Here is a 22,871-nt window from a genome sequence, read left to right on the forward strand (position 1 = left end):
TTAAAGGTATGCTAAACTAAACTGAATGAAAACACTTGGTAAAGTGGCCATCACAAAAAAGGACTAGCCATTGTTTATTTTCATTTATAAATCATTTCTCATAAAGTGTGTCAAAAATATCAACAATAAAAACAAATAAAAAAATGTTTCATACGCAAAAAAATTAAAAACATTTTAGAATCCCAGAGACAGGAATAAATATCTGTCCATTTAAATGGTTTCTCCCGTGTGGGTTCTTTCATGTGATCTAAGGTGACCATTCTGACTAAATCTCTTTCCATACTCCCTGCATTTAAATTGTTTCTCCTCTGTGTGGGTTCTTTCATGTAATGTAAGTTGATCATTCCGACGGAAGCTCTTTCCACATCCCCTGCATTTAAATGGTTTCTCCCCTGTGTGGGTTCTTTGATGTAATTTAAGGCTACTGCTCTGACTGAAGCTCTTTCCACACTCCATGCATTTAAAGGGTTTCTCCCCTGTGTGGGTCCTTTCATGTGAAGTAAGGTTATCCTTTACCCTGAAGCTCTTTCCACACTCCCTGCATTTAAATGGTTTCTCCCCTGTGTGTGTTCTTTGATGTGAAGTAAGGTTATTCTTTACCCTGAAGCTCTTTCCACACTCCCTGCATTTAAATGGTTTCTCCCCTGTGTGGGTTCTCTGATGCGAAGTAAGGTTACCGCTCTGACTGAAGCTCTTTCCACACTCCATGCATTTAAATGGCTTCTCCCCTGTGTGGGTCCTTTGATGTGAAGTAAGGTTATTCTTTACCCTGAAGCTCTTTCCACACTCCCTGCATTTAAATGGTTTCTCCCCTGTGTGGGTTCTTTGATGTGAAGTAAGGTTATTCTTTACCCTGAAGCTCTTTCCACACTCCCTGCATGTAAATGGTTTCTCCCCTGTGTGGGTTCTTTGATGCGAAGTAAGCTTACCTCTCTGACTAAAGCTCTGTCCACACTCCATGCATTTAAAGGCTTTCTCCCCTGTGTGTGTTCGGTGATGTAAAGTAAGTTTACGGCTCTGACTGAAGCTCTGTCCACACTCCATGCATTTAAATGGATTCTCGCCTGTGTGGGTTCTTTCATGTAATCTAAGGTACCACTTGTATCTAAAGCTCTGTCCACACTGCATGCATTTAAAGGGTTTCTCCCCTGTGTGTGTTTGGTGATGTAAAGTAAGTTTACTGCTCTGACTGAAGCTCTGTCCACACTCCATGCATTTAAATGGTTTCTCGCCTGTGTGGGTTCTTTCATGTAATGTAAGGTACCACTTGCGTCTAAAGCTCTTTCCACACTCCTTGCATTTAAATGGCTTCTCGCCTGTGTGGGTTCTGTGATGTAATTTAAGGCTACTGCTCTGACTGAAGCTGTTTCCACATTCCCTGCATTTAAATGGCTTCTCCCCTGTGTGGGTTCTCTGATGTAATTTAAGGCTACTGCTTAGACTAAAGCTCTTTCCACATTCCCTGCATTTAAATGGTTTCTCTCCTGTGTGGGTTCTGTGATGTGAAGTAAGGTTATTTTTTGCACTGAAGCTCTTTCCACACTCCCTGCATTTAAATGGTTTCTCTCCTGTGTGTGTTCTTTCGTGTAATGTAAGGTACCACTTGTGGCTAAAGCTCTTTCCACACTCCTTGCATATAAAGGGTTTCTCGCCTGTGTGGGTTCCTTCATGTAATGTAAGGTACCACTTGTGGCTAAAGCTCTTTCCACACTCCTTGCATTTAAAGGGTTTCTCCCCTGTGTGGGTTCTGTGATGTAATTTAAGGCTATTGCTTAGACTAAAGCTCTTTCCACATTCCCTGCATTTAAAAGGTTTCTCCCCTGTGTGTGTTCTTTCATGTAACGAAAGGCTACTGCTTCCACTGAAGCTTTTTCCACACTCCCTGCATTTAAAAGGTTTCTCCCCTGTGTGGGTTCTTTCATGTAAAGTAAGGCTACTTCTTACACTGAAGCTCCTTCCACACTCCCTGCATTTAAATGGTTTCTCCCCTGTGTGGGTTCTGTGATGTAATGTAAGGCTATCTCTCCGACTGAACCTGTTTCCACACTCCCTGCATTTAAATGGTTTCTCCCCTGTGTGTGTTCTTTCATGTAATGTAAGGTACCACTTGTGTCTAAAGCTCTTTCCACACTCCTTGCATTTAAATGGCTTCTCCCTTGTGTGGGTTCTGTGATGTAATTTAAGGTTACCACTTCTACTGAAGCTCTTTCCACATTCCCTGCATTTAAAAGGTTTCTCCCCTGTGTGGGTCCTTTCATGTAAAGTAAGCCTACTGCTCTGACTGAAGCTCTTTCCACACTCCCTGCATTTAAATGGTTTCTCCCCTGTGTGGGTTCTTTCATGTAAAGTAAGGCTACTGCTTCCACTGAAGCTCTTTCCACACTCCCTGCATTTAAATGGTTTCTCCCCTGTGTGGGTTCTGTGATGTAAAGTAAGGCTATTTTTTACACTGAAGCTCTTTCCACACTCTCTGCATTTAAATGGTTTCTCCCCTGTGTGGGTTCTGTGATGTAAAGTAAGGCTATTTTTTACACTGAAGCTCTTTCCACATTCCATGCATTTAAATGGCTTCTCCCCGGTGTGGGTTCTGTGATGTAAAGTAAGGCTATTTTTTACACTGAAGCTCTTTCCACATTCCATGCATTTAAATTGTATTTCTCCAGTGTGTGTTCTTTGATGAAAAGTATGAGAAGTAGAGGATTTCTTGCTCCCATTCTTTGGCAGGTTTCTTTCAGACTTTTTTGGTCCTCCGTGATTTCCAAACATCTCTTTTTGACCTTCACTCTTGGCTATTACCAGTGGCACCATCTGTGGTTCTGTATAATTCTCATTCTGCCGGTCACCTGCTGAGGGGGAAGAGGGTTGAAAAAAACACATTGGAATTCCAAGGCAAAAACAAAGCATTTCATCACAGATGAAGCCCAATTATCTGCTTCTCTATTTTTGCATCTCCATAATTCTCCCCCTTTTATCTTTGCATGGCCAGATGAAAGCAAGGTTACCTGAATATCCTGCAGTCTCACACAGCAACACAAATTCCTTTCAGGTCCATATAACACTTGATGTCACTAAGCCCAGATTTGTCTGGGTTTCCTCCTACTGCCATACAACTGTGATATATATTTCTAAAATAGTATGCAATGAAAAGTGGAGTGTGGGGGAAGAGAAGGGCAGCAAGACTGCAGAACAGGACAAACTGGGCACAGCTCACTTCTCCTTGATTCGTAATAATTTGACTGCAGTCAAAAGAGCCGGTCAGACAGAAATATAGGAACAAATGAAGTTGTGATATACTGAATCAGACCCTGGTCCCTCGAGCTCAGTACTGTCAATACTGACTGGCAGCTGCGCTGCAGGTTTTCAGATAAAGACACTTCTAAATTCCACCTGAAGATTCAAGGGATTAAACTTAGCTGAGCTAAGACAGGGATGGCCAAAGACCAACACTACACGAGTTTGCAATGATGCTCTGAACCGTAAGGGGAATGCCCGACTGATCTCTCCCCTTCATCAAAGCCCTGTACAATTAGATCTTGTTCTTCCAGCCAAGAGACTAAGCCCAGGTTTGACATTTCTTTCAAAGATACAGATAAGCTAGTTAATTCTGAACTGAAATTATTCTCCTCTTTCCAAAACAAAGAACGATCTTAGATCTCCTGGAGATGAATAGCACAGGGACATGTAGATCCAAATGTCTCTTGTGGACAAGAAACTGTTCAAAAACCTCAGTTCAGTGACACTGTGGAAACCAATCCAGCTATCTTAATTTGGGGGATTTCTCAGCAGATGGGAAGGAAACTTCAACCTGGATGCCATTCCCCCTCCTTATATGAACAGCCTGGCTGGATCAGACCACAGGCCTATCTATTCCAGCATCCTCACAGTGCCAAAGTGGATGCAGATGGGAAGTCTACAGGGAGCACATGAAGGCATCACTTAGCTCCAGCTGTTTTTCTGATTCCAGAGATATCACATCAATTTATTCATTTATAGGCTCTTTGTATACCGCTATTTCATTAGAAACGTCAAAGCAGTTTACAACACGTTAAGAAAAGGCAACCACCATAAATTAAAAACATCAAATATACAATAAAAACAAAGGTCAAGTGTTGTGAAAAGAGCATGCTCTTAATTGCCTGCCTGGCGGCACAGAAATGTTTTCAGCAGGCGCTTCGAAGTTAAAACAGAAGACGCCTGCTGAACCTCTGTTGGCAGAGCTTTCCAGAGAACTGGGCCGATGACACTGAAGGCTCGATTTCATGTCAATGTTCAAATCATTTAAACTCTATAAAATCTAGTTTCAAAGGAGATGAAGCTTCATCATGTATAGGGAGTAATTTACAAATGAATGCAAGCAAGAGTGAATTCGTTACAAGAAATTTTAAATGTCTCTATGCAAAGCACAGTAGCAAGCTGGAGGATGCAAAGGGAGACATCCTGGTTTGCTCCAAGAAAGCTAAACTGAGGAAGGTAACCTGGAAAGAAGGTGATGTGGAAAGGCTAGTGACCAACTAATTTCAGAGATGAAAGGGAGACATCCTGGATAAACTGAGGAAGGTAACCTGGGACGCACGTGCAAGAAAGGAAGATGCTTTAAATGCTAATATAATGCCAATATAGAGGTACTGATTAAACAGAAATTATAACTTTAGGGTTTCTATAGGTTTCAATTAATCATAAAATGGCATCAGTATTTGTTAGGGAAAAGCTTTAAAAGAGCAGGTCACTTTGGGTCACCAATGATTGACATTTGAGGTTTAGAAAGTCTCGAAGGTCACAAAAAGCAGAACCAAAAGGAGATAGAAACCACAAAGTTTAATCTCAAAACGTCGAACAAGTGTGCACTTTGAAAACAACCTATGTAATCAGGGCAGACACTTTCCAGGAAAGAAGGTGATGTGGAAGGCTAGAGACCAACTAATTTCAGAGATTTGACATTAAAACATCTTTAAGTAAGAGGGGGGAACATCCGTGAGGGTATATAAAGAACATGTCATCACTCCCTGACCATCCAGAGGCGGATCCTATGTTCTCTGAGCTACCACTTAGTCCCAGCAGCCTGGGCATTGCTTTTGGAGCATGGGGGTGCCCCTCTGCTCAGTTCCTCAACTCGTAGAGTAAGGAAGATCTTTCATGCCTACAAGCTACTTCATTGCTGCTAAGGATCCATTGGAGAAGCTTTGCTGATCTCAGAGCAAGTGTGCATGCTTGTAATTTTCCTCTTTCCTCTTTTAATGAAGCATTTATATTTGATGTCACACTTTTGATTACTGCTGAAAATAGAGAGTGCTTCAAAGGCACATAGCACACGATATTGCCAACCCTACACCTATGTGGGGGAAGCGTGGGGTATTTGAGGTGTTGGGGTACTCCCTCTGGGTTCCCGGAGACCACCAAGATTCAGTGTTGTGAAATCCTTCTACAGCTTCCCTGAGTAATCTTTCAAGTCCATACCTACTGATCTCTCCCTTTCATCAGAGCCACATACAACTGGATCATGCTCTTCCAGCCAAGAGGTGAAGCCTAGTTTTGACATTCCCAAATTATCCTCTCCTCCCCAAAGCAAACAAAGATTTTAGATCTGGAACCAATTAGTACAGGGACCCAAGTTATCCTCCTGACCAGTTGCCTGGAGGTGTACATAAATCTCAACTCAGGGGCTCTGTGGAAACCAATCCAGCCATCTTAATTTGGGGGATTCCTCAGCAGGTAGAAAAGAAACTTCAACCTAGCGGCTCTTCCTCAGGACAGCCCTGTGGAATCAGACCACAGGCCTATCTAGTCCAGCATCCTCACAGTGCCTGATCAGATGCGAATGGGAAGTCTACAGGGAGGACATAAAGGCACCACCCTCCGATCTGACATCAGATGTGCAGCAGATAAAGGTGAGGCTTCAAAAGAACCACCAGCACCTTGAAATGGGCTGCCAATTGCTCCTTTGCTGGACTGGGGCGGTTGGAGGGGGCTTTGCTCAAGGAAGGGGAAGCTGTTTCCATTGGATGGAAATCACTTCTCCCTCCCAGCGCTGCTCTGTGAAGCAGCCCCATTCAGCTCCTGAAGTTGAAAGCAGCAGCGTGGGGTGGCGAGCCAAGGGCTCAGCTTGGCTGTGGGTGCCTGTTCCCTTTGGGAAGCCACTGCATTTGGAAGGACTGGCTGTGCATGGGACTTCTCCTGCAGGCAGCCCATCCTTTTCCCCTCCCCTCCCTGCACTATGAAATGAGGGGGAAGGCTGCTTCAGAGAGCACCTTGTGGTTTAAGTCAGTCACCGTGCTCCCAAAGGGGCAGGGGTTGCACTCAGGTCCTGCCTGCCTGTTTCTCATAAGCTTCCATTTCCCAGTCTCCCCACGTTCCTCTCTTAAACCTCCAGCATTGAGGGTATAAAGGGGAAGAGTGGGGAGTGTTGCAAAGCTCTGCTCTAAGCAGGATCATTATATAGCATTGATATAGTGAGCATAACCGAGACCTGGTGGAATGGAGAAAACCAGTGGGATACGGTTATCCCTGGATATAAACTATATCGGAAGGACAGGGAAGGACGTATTGGTGGCGGAGTCGCTCTATACGTGAAAGAAGGCATTGAATCCAGCAAGCTCGAAACCCCAAAAGAGGCAGACTCCTCCACAGAATCATTGTGGGTGGTGATACCGTGCCCCAGGAGGGACTTAATACTGGGAACGATCTATCGTCCCCCTGATCAAAATGCTCAGGGAGACCTTGAGATGAGATATGAAATTGAGGAAGCATCCAAACTAGGAAATGTGGTAGTAATGGGTGACTTCAACTACCCGGACATAGACTGGCTGCATATGTGTTCCACTCATGACAAAGAAGCAAAGTTTCTAGATATTCTAAATGACTATTCCCTAGATCAGTTGGTCATGGAACCGACCAGAGGGACGGCAACCCTGGACTTAATCCTCAGTGGGGACCGGGACCTGGTGCGAGATGTAAATGTTGTTGAACCGATTGGGAGCAGTGACCACAGTGCTATTAAATTAAACATACATGTAACTGGCCAATTGCCAAGAAAATCCAACACGGTCACATTTGACTTCAAAAGAGGAAACTTCACAAAAATGAGGGGATTGGTAAAAAGAAAGCTGAAAAACAAAGTTCAGAGGGTCACATCACTCGAAAATGCTTGGAAGTTGTTTAAAAACACTCTATTAGAAGCTCAACTGGAGTGCATACCGCAGATCAGAAAAGGTACCGCCAGGGCCAAGAAGATGCCAGCATGGTTAACGAGCAAAGTCAAGGAAGCTCTTAGAGGGAAAAAGTCTTCCTTCAGAAAATGGAAGTCTTGTCCGAATGAAGAAAATAAAAAAGAACACAAACTCTGGCAAAAGAAATGCAAGAAGACAATAAGGGATGCTAAAAAAGAATTTGAGGAGCACATTGCTAAGAACATAAAAACCAACAACAAAAAATTCTATAAATACATTCAAAGCAGGAGACCATCTAGGGAGACAATTGGACCCTTGGATGATAAGGGAGTCAAAGGTGTACTAAAGAACGATAAGGAGATTGCAGAGAAGCTAAATGAATTCTTTGCATCTGTCTTCACAGTGGAAGATATAGGGCAGATCCCTGAACCTGAACTAACATTTGCAGGAAGGGATTCTGAGGAACCGAGACAAATAGTGGTAACGAGAGAGGAAGTTCTAAGCTTAATGGACAATATAAAAACTGACAAATCACCGGGCCCGGATGGCATCCACCCAAGAGTTCTCAAAGAACTCAAAGGTGAAATTGCTGATCTGCTAACTAAAATATGTAACTTGTCCCTCGGATCCTCCTCCGTGCCTGAGGACTGGAAAGTGGCAAATGTAACGCCAATCTTCAAAAAGAGATCCAGAGGGGATCCCGGAAATTACAGGCCAGTTAGCTTAACTACTGTCCCTGGAAAACTGGTAGAAAGTATTATTAAAGCTAGATTAACTAAGCACATAGAAGAACAAGCCTTGCTGAAGCAGAGCCAGCATGGCTTCTGCAAGGGAAAGTCCTGTCTCAGTAACCTATTAGAATTCTTTGAGAGTGTCAACAAGCATATAGATAGAGGTGATCCAGTGGACATAGTGTACTTAGACTTTCAAAAAGCGTTTGACAAGGTACCTCACCAAAGGCTTCTGAGGAAGCTTAGCAGTCATGGAATAAGAGGAGAGGTCTTCTTGTGGATAAGGCATTGGTTAAGAAGCAGAAAGCAGAGAGTAGGAATAAACAGACAGTTCTCCCAATGGAGGGCTGTAGAAAGTGGAGTCCCTCAGGGATCGGTATTGGGACCTGTACTTTTCAACTTGTTCATTAATGACCTAGAATTAGGAGTGAGCAGTGAAGTGGCCAAGTTTGCTGATGACACTAAATTGTTCAGGGTTGTTAAAACAAAAAGGGATTGCGAAGAGCTCCAAAAAGACCTCTCCAAACTGAGTGAATGGGCGGAAAAATGGCAAATGCAATTCAATATAAACAAGTGTAAAATTATGCATATTGGAGCAAAAAATCTTAATTTCACATATACGCTCATGGGGTCTGAACTGGCGGTGACCGACCAGGAGAGAGACCTCGGGGTTGTAGTGGACAGCACGATGAAAATGTCGACCCAGTGTGCGGCAGCTGTGAAAAAGGCAAATTCCATGCTAGCAATAATTAGGAAAGGTATTGAAAATAAAACAGCCGATATCATAATGCCGTTGTATAAATCTATGGTGCGGCCGCATTTGGAATACTGTGTGCAGTTCTGGTCGCCTCATCTCAAAAAGGATATTATAGAGTTGGAAAAGGTTCAGAAGAGGGCAACCAGAATGATCAAGGGGATGGAGCGACTCCCTTACGAGGAAAGGTTGCAGCATTTGGGGCTTTTTAGTTTAGAGAAAAGGCGGGTCAGTGGAGACATGATAGAAGTGTATAAAATTATGCATGGCATTGAGAAAGTGGATAGAGAAAAGTTCTTCTCCCTCTCTCATAATACTAGAACTCGTGGACATTCAAAGAAGCTGAATGTTCGAAGATTCAGGACAGACAAAAGGAAGTACTTCTTTACTCAGCGCATAGTTAAACTATGGAATTTGCTCCCACAAGATGCAGTAATGGCCACCAGCTTGGATGGCTTTAAAAGAAGATTAGACAAATTCATGGAGGACAGGGCTATCAATGGCTACTAGCCATGATGGCTGTGCTCTGCCACCCTAGTCAGAGGCAGCATGCTTCTGAAAACCAGTTGCCGGAAGCCTCAGGAGGGGAGAGTGTTCTTGCACTCGGGTCCTGCTTGCGGGCTTCCCCCAGGCACCTGGTTGGCCACTGTGAGAACAGGATGCTGGACTAGATGGGCCACTGGCCTGATCCAGCAGGCTCTTCTTATGTTCTTATGTTCTTAAAGCAAAAATACAACCTAAAACGAATAAAACAGTCTTAACGGATATAAAAGCAAATAAAAGAGATATTCAGAAATCCACTGTCAGGGACAGTATACTTCTAAATATCAGTTGCTGGGAACTGCAGGAGGGGGCAACAGTTGCATGCAGGTCCTGTCTGCTTGCTTCCCGTAGATGTGCTGCACTAGAGGGGCCATTGGCTGATCCAGCAGGCTCTTATGTTCTTAAAGCCATCTAAGATGTCCTCCAGGAGAACTCACACCCTGATGAGTCAATTAATCTGCCAGGAATGATATTACACAGGAACTGAAAAATCCTACAATTCCCAAACCAAAAAGGGCCTCCCAAAGCAGCTGAACATCTACCTGTTGCTGTCGCCTTGTCTTTGGGATCCTGGATAAAGGGATCTTTTCTTTCTTCCCAACATGAATGGAGGTCCGATTCTTTGAAGGAAATAGACAAGACTAGTTACTTTTGACCAGAAAATATTCAGCTACTAGAAACAGAGATGTTTATAGATGAGAAAAGGTATAATTTTCATCTGGAAAGGACATAGCCATGTGGACCAAGCAGTGTCAGTCTGGCATTTGTGAACATGTGTCCACTGGGCATGAAGCTCATCTCGAAATGCCTGTTGGGGGTGAACCTAGTAAAGCCAGCTTCTTAGTAGACTGCAAACTACTAGGGCAGAACCTAGTAAAGTCAGCAACAGTGGATGCAATTCACAGTGTCACAGGCCACCTGTATTTACAGAAATTGGCCATCTCAAATTCTTTATAATTGATTTATAGAAAATTATGTGGGGAAAAGTGGTGCAAACAATACAAGCCAAAATGAGAGTAAAAAGACAAGCTGCCACTTAAAGAATCTTTTTTCCTTTGAGGTTTGTTTACAGTAGTTCCAAAATAAAATGTTTCCCATAGTATGAACATTTTATAAGGAGTCTGAGCGTTCAGCCAATGATCATGTCTATATATGGCTGAAGCTGTAAAGGGGTGAGTCAGGAGAACATCAGAATACAACATCAGCATCAAGATGCAGAGTTAGGATAAGAGTTCAAATGATGGAAATAAGAGTATAGTTGTAATATGAGCATGAACTGACAAAGTCTAGATAGATACAAACTAGAGCTATAAAAGACAGACAGCCTTAGGGATTTTTACCAGTTGTCCCTGACAGTGATCAAAGAAAGAACCACCTACTCTTGAGTGTTAAGCTCTATACACAACAAAGGTGAGACCACTCCTTTTCAGATGGAAATGCAATGTGACCTATGCTGTCCTTTGAAATGGTAACACATTAGCGTACATCCCCTTTGTATGCGCTGTGTAAGACTTATGTTCTGATATATGGCTATGTCCACAATGTATAGTAAATTAGACGTGTTAATTATAAATAGACACTGATAAGGATTTTGTTTGTTGATTGTCCATTAGATATTCCTATACCTAAAAAGATTATTGGGTGGGATCTCCGGCCACTTGGTTCACCTGGTCAGACCTAACTGCTGGCAAAAACTATTGGAAGCTCAGGTGATCACAAAGTTTGTCATATAGGTTAGCTGGCAGAGAGCGGACCAGGGGGAGACGCCAGAACCCTCAATCCCGTGCATTCACAGATTGAGATGGTTCGAGGCCATCGCGACAGCAACCTGAACAGTGACTGCTGCGAGGTGGAACTATGCCAGGAGGAATAAGGATGTGGCAACCCTCTGAGATTGGTTGAAGTTGGACATTTCCCTGCATTGGAGACAGGGGCAGAAGGTGCCGCAGGGTGGGAGACATAAGAGGAGAAGGCTCGCAGGTGGGAGCTGAGAAAGTCAGCATCAGGATGGGGGAGGGCAGTGGGGAAGACATCAGTGCTGGAAGCAACTGTGGGAATGGGGGCACTTTAGCTCTGTTATCCTGAACACATTACCTTTTACACACACATGAGTATATTATATATATCACACAGCACACACGCACACGCCTGTCTTGCTGCTGCTACTGCGGGATGGAAGAGAGGAAGACGAGGTGCAATACTGGGCATTGCTGGTTTCTGTTATCAGTTCATTATTTTCTTCCATTTTTTTACAGCTCTGCTATTAGTGGATATTTACTTATTCATTGTCATGTAGGTGAATTATACGTCACCTTTTTGTACAGGTCAGTTTATAATAAAGAATAAGTAGATAAGAATATATAAACATCCCCAAAAACTCCCACAGTCCATCCAAACACACAAGAAAACACTGAATGACAACTATTAAAAGCAGCAGGAATTTCGGGTCTGTCTTCCTCCGAACGCCTTCCCAAAAATGATGTGTCTTGACCGACAGCATGGAAGTATAAAGAGACGAGGCCCGACGTAGGGAGAACGTTCCATGTGCGAGGAGCCGTTACTGAAAAATCACCATGTACCTCATCCCGTGTAGGGACCACCAGGAAGGCCTCATCTGCTGATCTTAAAGCACGGGAGATTTATACAGGTGAAGGTGATGTTGGCTGGCTACTACTTTATGAGCCTGGGAGACCCTCCAGCTCAATATTGATAATATGAGCTTTAAAAATGGCTTCTATATGGGTCACTTTGCAACAGAAACAAAGAGGCCTGATGGGAAAAAGTAGCCTAAGGAGTACACTTGGTCATCTCAGCTGAGATGCCATTGCAAGTCGTATGCACCGGACGTGACCTTCTGCAATGAAATCTATATCAGGTGCCCCTCAGGAGAGGAGCCCATTCTTTGAATTCAAAGACAATGAAGCTACCTGGAGAGTGCCTAAGACCATCTGTCTTCAGAAAAGAAAACCCTACCTACAGTAAGAAAGGCTGGTCAGGAAAGATAACTCACTCATCTAATCAACATGGGAATTTGTTTTGGAACCTTTTTCCAAAAGTGCATAAAAATTGAGCTTCCGGTTCCACTCCGGGTTCCACATTGTACGGTTCCATTTGCTGCTTGAAATCTCTCTTAGCCCCGGATGTCAACCGGGGTCTGACTCCATCACCCTCCCCTGCTTTTCCTTTCCTACCTCAGCTTCCTGCCTTCTCTGGACCCTTTCCTGCTGCAGCAAAGGTCCCTGCTTGCTGCAGCTGCTCCAGAAGCCCTTTCAAGGTCGCTGCTGCAATTCCTGCTTTCCCGGGATCCCTGCTAGCCGAAGCACCGCCCCTTGTTCCAGCTGCCAAGGAGCCTTTCTCGGGGCTCCCTCTTGCTTGCTGCCTTTGCTGGTTTCCTGCCTGCCTAACCCAGAAGTTTCCACATCCTCCAGTTCTACTTCTTCAGGATTTCCCACATGGTTGAGAAAGGTACCTCTTGCTCCCTGTCCTTTCTTCCCGAGATCTGTTCCCTACAAACTGAGGCCTCCACATCTGCTTCCTACCTTTACCTCTGTGTGTGTGTGTGTTCCTCTCTTGCTGCACACATGGCAAGTCCAGAGAGAAACAGCAGGTTGAGCCATCTCAACCCCCCTCCATCTCCTCTTATTCCTTGTGCGCTTGCTCATTCTTGCCTGTTGTGTGTTAGTTTAGTTGTGGTTATAATTATTTAGCTAATTCCCTCAACCCAAAGAAATGTTATGGATATTGTTGCTGAGTTAACCCTACTGTCATAATAGAAATGTATTGTGGCTGAGCTATTCTCCACTGAAATGTTAAATGTGCATATTTTGATTCTGAGTGTATGCGTGTTCAATAAATATCCCCATTTTTAAGACCTGTGTGAGTGTACGTTAATGAGTGAATCTGGGAAGACACACTGCTGCCACCATCTAAAGATCCTAATTCAGAAGACTCCTAGAACACGTGTATGTGCACGCAGGTCTATGGAGGAGGCTTCCAACAGCTCTCTTGCAGATATTTGCATCTCAGGCTGTTTAGGCATTTAAATGCCAAAGTAACCATCTTGAATTGGGCTCAGAAAACAACTGGCAACCAATGTTGCACTTTTAATAAAGGGATAATAGGCTCACAACTTGCATTCTACACCGGTTGCAACTTCCAGTCCACCTTCAAGGGAAGCCCCATGTGCAGCACATTACAGTAGTCCAATACGGAGATTGCCAGAGCATGGGTAGCCTTGAACAGGCCATCCTGCTCACAGCCTGATGCAAGCACTGCGGTGCCCATCTTGATTCTCCAAACTGCCACTGCTGCTTCTTCCTGCTTCAAAGACAAAAGCTGACCTTTGGGCAGAGGAAGGAAGAGGGAGGAGGCAGCGGGTGCTCCCGGGAGCATCTCTTCCCACTGGGGGTTCAGAGTACATGTCACAGAGTGTCAATTATCAGCTGGGGGTGCATAAAAAGATGCTCTGCTGGGTCTTCAGTGCACCTGCCCCCTTCTCCTGCTGCTCCAAGATAATATTTTTGGTCCTGGGGCAGCGGAACGCAGCAGGGAGAGGCACTTTTCGCATTGAATGATCAAAAAGCCCAAAGAACAGAGGAAGTTGCATTATACCAGATCAGAGAACTGGTCCATCTAGTCCAGCCTTGCTTACAGCAACCAGATGTGGATCTCAGGCAGAGAAAGACCTTTCCCAGCACCTCCTACCAGATCCTTTCACTCCTTTTGGAGCTGCCAGGGAGTGAGCCTAGGACCTTCTACATGCAAAGCAGGTGTTCCCCTTCTGAGCTGCAGTCCCTCCCCAAATATCCAGGGCCCAGGCACACATTTCCATAACAGCATCCCTGCAGTGGAAGGTTAAACAGCACAGGTGCTAAATTCGTACCTTCAGCATTCATCAGTCAAGGGGGGGAAAGTATATTTACCTAGAGAGGCCACCGTCTCATAATTCTCCTCCATGACTTCCCTGTGCAGAGCTCTTTGGCCAGGATCCAGCAGGGCCCATTCCTCCTCCGTGAAATACACGGCCACCTCCTCGAAGGTCACCAGACCCTGGAAGGGCAACAGATCCTGGAAGAAGGAGAAGAGGCAGTTTCTCCAACATGTACCATTTGCTCAGCCAAAAACTTGAATAGCTTTCAAAGAAGATTGGACAAATCCATGGAGGATGAGGACATCAGTGGCTACCAGCCACAATGGCAAGGCATTGCCTCCACTGCCAGAGGCAGTATGCTGGGAATTGCAGCATAGCAGGCCAGGGGCAGCTTAACTTTGGTTCATATTGGACTAATAGGGTGAAGCCTGACCAGTGGGGCATGCTGGGATGACTCCCTTCTTGACCCCCTCTCATTTCATGACATGAGTTTAATCCCAGAAATGGTTTCACTGTGGTTTCACACCATTGGACCTGCTCCACCCTCTGTCTCTTTGCATTATTTAGATTTTGTGGGGGTGAGTATTCCTGGATTTTAGACCACCCAGACACAATTTCAGGGCAGTGCTTGACTGACAGTCGAAAAACATCCCACCTATTTTAAGAGAGTATCTTAGGAGTCACGTGTGTACACACAGGCTCTGCCAGGCACATGTCACCGAATCACAAGTGGGGAGAGTGCTCTCAAGTTCAAGTCCTGCTTGCAGGCTTCCCACAGGCATCTGGTTGGCCACTGCAAGAACAGGGTGCAAGAACGGGCTATATGCTGGGAATTGTAGCATAGCAGCACATTGGCAGCTACACTTTGGTTCATATTGGACTAATAGCCTGACCAGTGGGGCACGCTGAGATTTATTTATTTTATTGCATTTGTATACCGCCCCATAGCCGAAGCTCTCTGGGCAGTTTACAACAATTAAAAACATTAAAAACAAATACACACATTTAAAAACACATTTAAAAAAGCAATTTAAAAGCACATGCTAAAATGCCTGGGAGAAGAGGAGTCTTGACCTGGCTCCGAAAAGATAACAGTGTTGGCGCCAGGCGCACCTCAAAAAGCAAATCATTCCATAATTTGGGGGCCATCACTGAGAAGGCCTTCTCCCTTGTTGCTATCCTCCGAGGTTCCCTCAGAGTGGGCACCCGGAGGAGGGCTTTTGATGTTTAGCGTAATGTACAGGTGGGTTTGTGTCAGGAGAGGAGTTCCATCACGTATTTTGGTCTCAAGCCGTGTGACTCTTCTTGAGCCCCTCTCGTTTCATGACATAAGTTTAATCCCAGAAACGGCTTGACTCTGGTTTCACACCATTGGACCTGCCCCACTCTCTTTTTCTTTGCATTTCCTTAGCATAGTTACTCTTTATTTAGCTTTTGTATGGATGATTATTTCTGGATTTTAGACTGCTCAGACACCATTGCAGGGCAGAGCTTGATTGCTGTCGAAAAAGATCCCACCTCTCCAAGAGTGTATTTTAAAAGTCACGTGTGTACACATGAGTTCTGCCAGACACAAGTGGGGCGAGTGCTCTTGTGTTCAGGTCCTGCTTGCAGGCTTCTCACAGGCATCTGGTCGGCCACTGCAGGAACCAGGTGCTGGAGCTGACGGGCTATTGGCCTGATCCGGCAGGCTCTCCTTATGCAGCCTCAGAAGTAGTATTCTCCCAGAGCCCTCCCCACTACTCACAGGGAGATACAGCCATGCTGCCCCCTCTGTCTTCCCCCAATGATCCTCCCCTTACCTGATGGGGCTGCCCGGCCGCTCTTTCCACTCTATCCCAGAGAAGAGACAATCCGGAGGGTGCCTCTGAGGCCATGGTGCTGCCCGAGAGGGAGGAGTAAACTAGGCCACCTCTGGGACTCTCACGTAGGGAGTAGCTCTCAAGTGCCTGGAGGGGAGAGACGAGGGATGGGAGGTTTTTCATTCTTCGTGCATATTAGGGTTTCAGAGGTTTGAATATTATAAGCAGCCTCAATCCAAATAAATAAATGGCACCTCCCTTTCCTGTGTAGTTTTCCCTCACAATGCTTGGTCTGCAAAAGGCCTTAAAGGTCCCAAATCGCTTTCAGATCAACCCCCCGTTTCTTCCAGACTTTTCTCCATGTTTGGTCACCTGTTGTGTCCTTTGCCACCCCCGGGAATTTCACCCATCTCGGACCACCTCCTCTCTCATCTCTGCTTCTGCTTCCACAAAGCCTTTAATTCCTGCTCACCAGTGTCTTCTCCAAGTTGTGAACTATTTCAGGCTTTTATTATTGGGCCCTTTTCATCATGAATATAAATAAAAGGTTAATCGGCACAGGTATTAATTCCATGTTCCCAAGTCTCCAGTATCCTATGAGCCAATAAGCATGAAAGGAGAGTGTATTAGCCACTGAGAAGAGTCTTCTAACATACTTCCTGCTAATTAGAGTGAATCAGAGTGAAAGGAGGTGAGTCAGCCACTGAGAAGACTCTTCTCAGTAGGTAACACTCTGCCCTTCCATGCTTTTTGGCTGCTAGTTGTGGGAGAAGGCAATAACATGGATCTCGTTCTCAACTCAGCAGGAAAAAAAACAGGATGGGAGGGGGCATGGCTATCATGAAGGGACCCTGCACTTCTGAATTTGCCACTACACTACTGTAGAGATGTGAAGGCCTATTACAAAAGTGGAAAATTTTAGAGGGAAAGCAGTTCCCTCCCCCCAATGCTCTGACCCCGCTCCTTAGAGAGCTCTGTATTGCTCTCCTGGGCTCCTACTGGGAGGAAGGGCGGGATATAAATCTAATAATTAATTAATTGCACTGAAGAAATGTCTGACTTGTTCCTGGGTACAAGACACTCTACTATACAAATGTCAGTGACACATCCATAGCTCCACCCGCTTTGGCCCTTGACAGGAAGTTGGCCCTTGGAAGGCTGCTTGTGTGTGAATGTGGCCCTTGCGCTGGAGAATATTCTCTAACCACTATATTAGCCACAGGCTCTCATGCTGGACCGCCTTACAGGGCTGTTGCGACCACTGCCCACCTATTGTGCTTCGGAAAGGGGGGAAACTGGCCGCGCCAGGAAAGACCCCCAGCACCCCCACAGATGGGCCAATCCTGCAAGCGAAGCTGAGATCCACCCCAAGGGAGCTTCAATGTTCCCCTCCAACACACTCCCAAGGGTATATCTGGAGAAGGCCCTTCCCCTCAAGTCCAGCTGAGGAGGGGGCTTGAAAGCTTCTAGAAGCCCATTCAGAGCCTGGTCAGTTTCAGATTCCTCTCTCCATCCCTCCATTTTCCTTGCCTGGCAGGAGGAAAACTGACTAGCCCCTCTTCCATTTTAAGAAATCCAAAAGGGTCTCTCCCTCCAGCTCTGGAGCAGAAAAGCAGCACAGCAAACCCCTCCCCTCCAATGTGTTCCCCAACAAGGCTGCATCAAGAGGTCCCCCTCTTTTCCCCCTGCCTGAGCTGCATTTCATCCCCGGGGGGACTGGGCTCACCTGCAAAAGGGGTGTGTGGAGGGGGCAGCTTCAGTGGAATCAGTTTTGGCCAAGCTTTGCAGCTGGACTGTGTGGATCATGCCCCTTCCACACACTTTCTATGGATAACCAGAGGGAAGGGGGGCTTTTCCCTCACCCCCCAACAGAAATACCAAATCCTCACCCCCTTTGACCTCTGCATGCTCCAGCCTCCTCCTCTCTGGGCCTAATTCTTTCCTTACCTGGAATACAAATGAAGACAGCCCCCCTACTTCCCCTTCAATATTCCCTCCCCCCTCCATGTGATTAAAACTTCCTGCCGCTCTAGGAACCAGAACTCCTTTCCCTAACCCATCGGAGGACTGAGTGGCAAGAGCTGCTTCCGCCCCCCCACTGCCAAAATTTTCCTCCCTCCCTTCTGTCCCAATATTATACCTCATCTTCCTCTCTTCCCTCCCGCAGTAGGCCAGCTCTGGGACTCTCATAGGGAGCAGCTCTCAAGTGCCTGGAAGGGAGAGACGGGATGGGAGGAATTTCACCCTTCATGCAAATTTGGGTTTCAGAGGTTTGCTAGTTCGTTTACCTGGTGGGATGCCCAAATTCCCAACAAGACGAGAGAGTCGGTCAGAAGTTCAAAAGCTTTATTATACTTTGCAAAGCAGAGGCACTGACCCACACGCAAAGAGCGCCTAGAGTGAGCTGCCTGCTTACGTCAGGACAGACTTGCATTTTTATACCTTATCAGAGCTAAAGCACGTGATCAGTGGAAAAGTACAGAACTCTTGCAGTTTTGCCCCAACAAACAGCCAACGCCTTTTGGAAATCTGCCAGCAACATCTGCCCCAAACCAGAAAAACAGGATGTACCCGTTCCCCCTCCTTGGGCTCAAGACACGAGTCAAAGTTAAGCAACGGCAAGCAACTTCCAGTTCCCTTTTCTGTTATCACAACACTGTAGAATTATTTTGGCAATATCCAAAGGGTCATTTTGAAGAGGATTTTCAACTTTCTTAACAGCACCTCCCTTTCCTGTGTAGTTTTCCCTCACAACGCTTGACCTGCAAAAGGCCATAAAGGTCCCAAATCGCTTTCAGATCAACCCCCAGTTTCTTCCAGACTTTTCTCCATGCTTGGGCACCTGTTGTGTCCTTTGCCACCCCCAGGAATTTCACCCATCTTGGACCCCTCGCCTCTCATCTCTGCTTCTGCTTCCACAAAGCCTTTAATTCCTGCTCACCACAGAGTTTCTTCTCCAAGTTGTGAACCATTTCAGGCTTTTATTATTGGGCTGTTTTCACCCTGCATATAATTAAAAACTTAATCTGCACAGGTATTAATTCCATGTCATGCCCCTGACAGTTGACAAAAAATAGGTTTTGCACACATTGTAAAGAAACGCTGGGGTGAATTTATTCTAATGGCTCCATCTTGGAGCTTCCTGGGGATGCAAAACACCTCCAGTCTTTCCATCAGAAATATGTGGAAAGGAACACTGACCTGCATTCAGTCTGGTTCAGCTCACTGGGCAATGAAAAGCGTATGAAGAACTACTTGCAATACATCCATTTCAAGATCAGCAGGACACGTTATTTGGTACCATCCACTTATATAATCTGAGTTAACCTTTAGACATTTCTGGACTACGACCCCCATCTTCCCTGGCGTTTGGCCATGTTGTCTGGGGCTGATGGGAGTTGCAGTCCAACCATACCTGGGGGGCACCAGGTTACAGAACACTACTCCAAGTTGGACAGGTAATGCACAAGGTGGAAAGTTTAACAGCAAACTCACAACACAGGGTTGAGCGACTGGGGTAATAAGTTGATTTACTTATTATATGTTTATCCAAACACTTTAATATATTTTTATATTTCTATGCAGGCTTTCCTCTAATGAGCTCACAATGATTTGCCCCCCTCCTTTTGTCTTCACAACAACACTGTCACTGGGACCAGGACACCACCTGAATTTCACTCCTGAGCAGGGATTTGAACCTGGGTCACTGTGGACATAGTTCAGCATTTAACTGTGATTCCAATAATACAATAGACACATACATTTGCACAGATGTGGAAGGTCCCACACAGAGTGGATATTCAAAATCTAGAGTGGAACATAAAAGTTGTCCAGTGTTTAAAAGCAAAAGAGGAAGACCAAACAAGAGATGGATTGATTCCATAAAGGAAGCCACAGACCTGAACTTACAAGATCTGAACAGGGTGGTTCACGACATATGCTCTTGGAGATCACTTATTCATAGGGTTGCCATAAGTCGTAGTCGACTTGGAGGCACATAACAACTGTTTATCCTCACAATCCAGTGAAGTGGGCTGGGCTGAAATAAAGTAGCCACTGGCCCAAAGTCACCCAGGGACCTGCATGGATGACTGGGGATTTGATTCTGGGCCTCCCTGGCAAAGATGCAGGGGTGTAGTCGTCCAGGATCTCAGGGGGTATTAGACCCCATACTTTTTTGGGAACAGGGTCTCAGCAGAGTCCCCATGCCTCCAGCGACCCATGAGCCAATAAACATGAGAGTGTATTAACCACTGAGAAGACTCCTCTAACATACTTCCTTTTTGTTTCCTGCTAATTAGAGTGGATCAGAGTGAAAGGAGCTGTCTGCCACTGAGAAGACTCTTCTTAGTAGGTAACACTCTGCCCTTCCATGCTTTTTGGCTCCTAGTTGTGGGAGAAGGCATTAACATGGATCTCATTTCTCAACCTAGCAGGAAAAAAAAAACAGGATGGGAGGGGGCATGGCTATCATGAAGTGACTCTGCCCTTCTGAATTTGCCACTACACTACTGTAGAGACATGAAGGCCTATCACAAAAGCAGAAAATTTTAGAGGGAAAGCAGTTTTTTCTTCCCCCCCCCCAGCACTCTCACCCCCCCCCTCTTTAGAGTGCTCTGTATTGCTGCCCTGGGCTTCCACTGGGAGGAGGGACAGGATATAAATCTAATAACTAATTAATTGCGCTGAAGAAACCTCTGACTTGTTCCTGGCTACAAGAGACTCTCCTATACAAATGTCAGTGACACATCCATAGCTCCACCCACTCTGGCCCTTGACAGGAGATTGGCCCTTGGAAGGCTGCTTGTGCGTAAATGTGGCCCTCGGGTTGAAGAATATCCCCTAACCACTACATTAGCCACAGGCTCTCATCTTGGACCACCTTACAGGGCCGTTGTGACAACTGCCCACCTATTCTGCTTTGGACAGGGGAGAGGCTGGCTGCGCCAGGAGAAACAGACCCCCAGCACCCCCACAGATGGGCCAATCCTGCAAGAGAAGCTGAGATCCACCCCAAGGAGGCTTCCATGTTCCCCTCCAAAAACTTCCAGGGGGATGGCTGGAGAAGCCCCTTCCCCTCAAGTCCAGCTGAGGAGGTGGCTTGAAAGCTTCTAGAAGCCCATTCAGAGCCTGGTCAGTTTCAGATTCCTCTCTCCATCCCTCCATTTTCCTTGCCTGGCAGGAGGGAAACTGACCAGACCCTCTTCCAGTTTTAAGAAATCCAACAGGGGCTCTCCCTCCAGCTCTGGGGCAGAAAAGCAGCACAGCAAACCCCTTCCCTCCAATGCGTCCCCCAACAAGGCTGTTTCCTCTGCACCAAGAGCTCCCCCTTTCCCCCTGCCTGAACTGCGTTTCATCCTGGGGGGCACTGGGCTGACGTGCAAAAGGGGTACGTGGGGGGGGGCAGCTTCAGTGGAATCAGTTTTGCCCACACTTTGCAGCTGGACTGCGTGGATCACCGCCCCAGTTTCTAGGTATTCCCAGAGGGGGGCTCTTCCATCGTTTTCCGTCACCCCCTCCCCGTCCCAAAAAGCAAACCTTCCTTCTCTCTCCCCTCCCCCCACCAGTCCCCCGTCAGGCCCAGGAATTGCAAAGGCAGCTCCCCTCCCCCAGCTGTGGCACTCAAAACCAACACAAGACATCAACCCCCCAACACACAGCCACCCCCCAAGTGCCCCCCTGCAAAGCTGCATCCCCTTGCCCTGGCTAAGGCTTCCAAGAGAGCCTTGCAAGGCCAACCCCGCGGCACTTCGGACTCCACTTTGCAAATGGATTGCATGCACCAGGGACCCCTAAAGGGAAAGGGGAGAGTGGGGCTCTTCCCCCCTTTTCTCTCACCCCCCCCAACAAAAATACCAAATCCTCCCCCGTCTGTCTGTTGGGGAAGGGGTGCAAATGCAACCCCCCCTCGAGTTTCCCTTCTTCCTCCACCGGCAGCAGGAAGTCTTCATCAGAAAGGGGGGTGGGAAACACAATGCCTGGATCACCCCCCCTCCCCACACCCCCTTTCTATGGATTCCCAAAAGAAAACCCTCCCACTTTCCCTTACTCCCCAATCATGTTGCAGCTCTTTGTTCTCTCTTCCTCCTTGTGGCCAAGTTCTCTTCCCGGATTATGAATGGAGACCTCTCCCCCTTTCCCCCATTCATAATTCTTTCCCCCCCCCACTTCCTGTCTCTCTAGGAACGACAATTCGGTTCCTCTACCCACTGGAGGACCGAGTCTCCCTCCCTCCATCGCCACTCTCCTCCTCCTCCTCTTCCCCCCGCTGTTGTCTTAGGGCCGCAGCTGCTCCAAGGGATTGGGGGGGGCACTTTCCACCGGGGGTCCCTCCCCCCTGCACAGCCTCAAGGGCCTTTGCTGACAGCTTCAGAAACACTCAACTCCACTGACGTCTCTCAGCGCTCTGACGTCACCCTGTTTCGATGCAAATGAAGACTAACTTCCGCCCCCCTGTGATGTCATTTTTTGTTAGTCAGGCTGCATTCACCACGGGCGGCTGCTTTAAAGTTCTTTGGTTTCAGTGAAAAATCTCACCTTGGGTGCTTGTGTAAACGTTTGCTTTAACATTTTAAAAAAATATATTATTATTATTATTATTAAAGAACAAAATTAGCAAAAACTGGGCATTGCATCTCGTACGATACAAAGTGTGACTGAAACATGAATTGCAGTATGGTGTCATCATGCTCCCCATATGACCATTTCCCCCCCTCCACCCACTGACAGACCACAGGACTGGGCAATACTGCAATCCAAATATATATATGTTTTGCTGCTGTTGACAGTTATCCATGCAAGTCATGCTCCGAAGCATACATGATAAATCCTCTTGTTTTTTCCAGCCCTTGGATAAGGAGATGTTCCAAACATTTCTCTGCCTAGTCAAGATGTTCAAGTCGTTTAGTTCTTTCCATCGCTGAACCACCATGTGGCGTGCCGCCAAAAGCAAGAATGATACCAAGTCCTTAAATTTAACGTCCGCATTCTGACCTTCATGTGCTGATA

General features: G+C 46.2%; 1 protein-coding gene across 9 annotated transcripts; it reads right to left on the reverse strand.

The window, feature by feature from the left end:
• Nucleotides 1-21,786, reverse strand: LOC133381684 (zinc finger protein 709-like). 9 transcript variants are annotated; one of them, XM_061621068.1, is made up of 6 exons: nucleotides 21,720-21,786; nucleotides 18,004-18,073; nucleotides 15,864-16,010; nucleotides 14,114-14,258; nucleotides 9,734-9,811; nucleotides 1-2,846 (listed from the first exon to the last, which is right to left on the reverse strand). In XM_061621068.1, the coding sequence occupies exons 3-6, from the start codon at nucleotides 15,936-15,938 to the stop codon at nucleotides 211-213; spliced, it is 2,934 nt and encodes a 977-aa protein (XP_061477052.1). In that variant the 5' UTR covers nucleotides 15,939-16,010; nucleotides 18,004-18,073; nucleotides 21,720-21,786; the 3' UTR covers nucleotides 1-210. The 9 variants fall into 9 exon arrangements, with proteins under 9 accessions (XP_061477052.1, XP_061477053.1, XP_061477049.1 ...); XM_061621069.1 differs by lacking the exon at nucleotides 21,720-21,786 and adding an exon at nucleotides 18,152-18,160; XM_061621065.1 differs by lacking the exons at nucleotides 18,004-18,073; nucleotides 21,720-21,786 and adding an exon at nucleotides 18,152-18,268.
• Between the last annotated feature and the right edge of the window lie 1,085 nt (nucleotides 21,787-22,871).

This window comes from Rhineura floridana, chromosome 3, assembly GCF_030035675.1.
Source record: "Rhineura floridana isolate rRhiFlo1 chromosome 3, rRhiFlo1.hap2, whole genome shotgun sequence".
Lineage (NCBI taxonomy): Eukaryota > Metazoa > Chordata > Lepidosauria > Squamata > Rhineuridae > Rhineura > Rhineura floridana.

Bases quoted from the DNA above. Each gene is read 5' to 3' on its own strand.
- LOC133381684 (XM_061621062.1), bottom strand. From the start codon at position 18,114: ATGAAGGGTGAAATTCCTCCCATCCCGTCTCTCCCTTCCAGGCACTTG. The intron at 14,259-15,863 runs GTAAGGGGAGGA...TCCTTCTTCCAG, and splicing joins CGGCCGGGCAGCCCCATCAG to GATCTGTTGCCCTTCCAGGG. The intron at 2,847-9,733 runs GTAGATGTTCAG...CTTCCCCCTCAG, and splicing joins AGACAAGGCGACAGCAACAG to CAGGTGACCGGCAGAATGAG.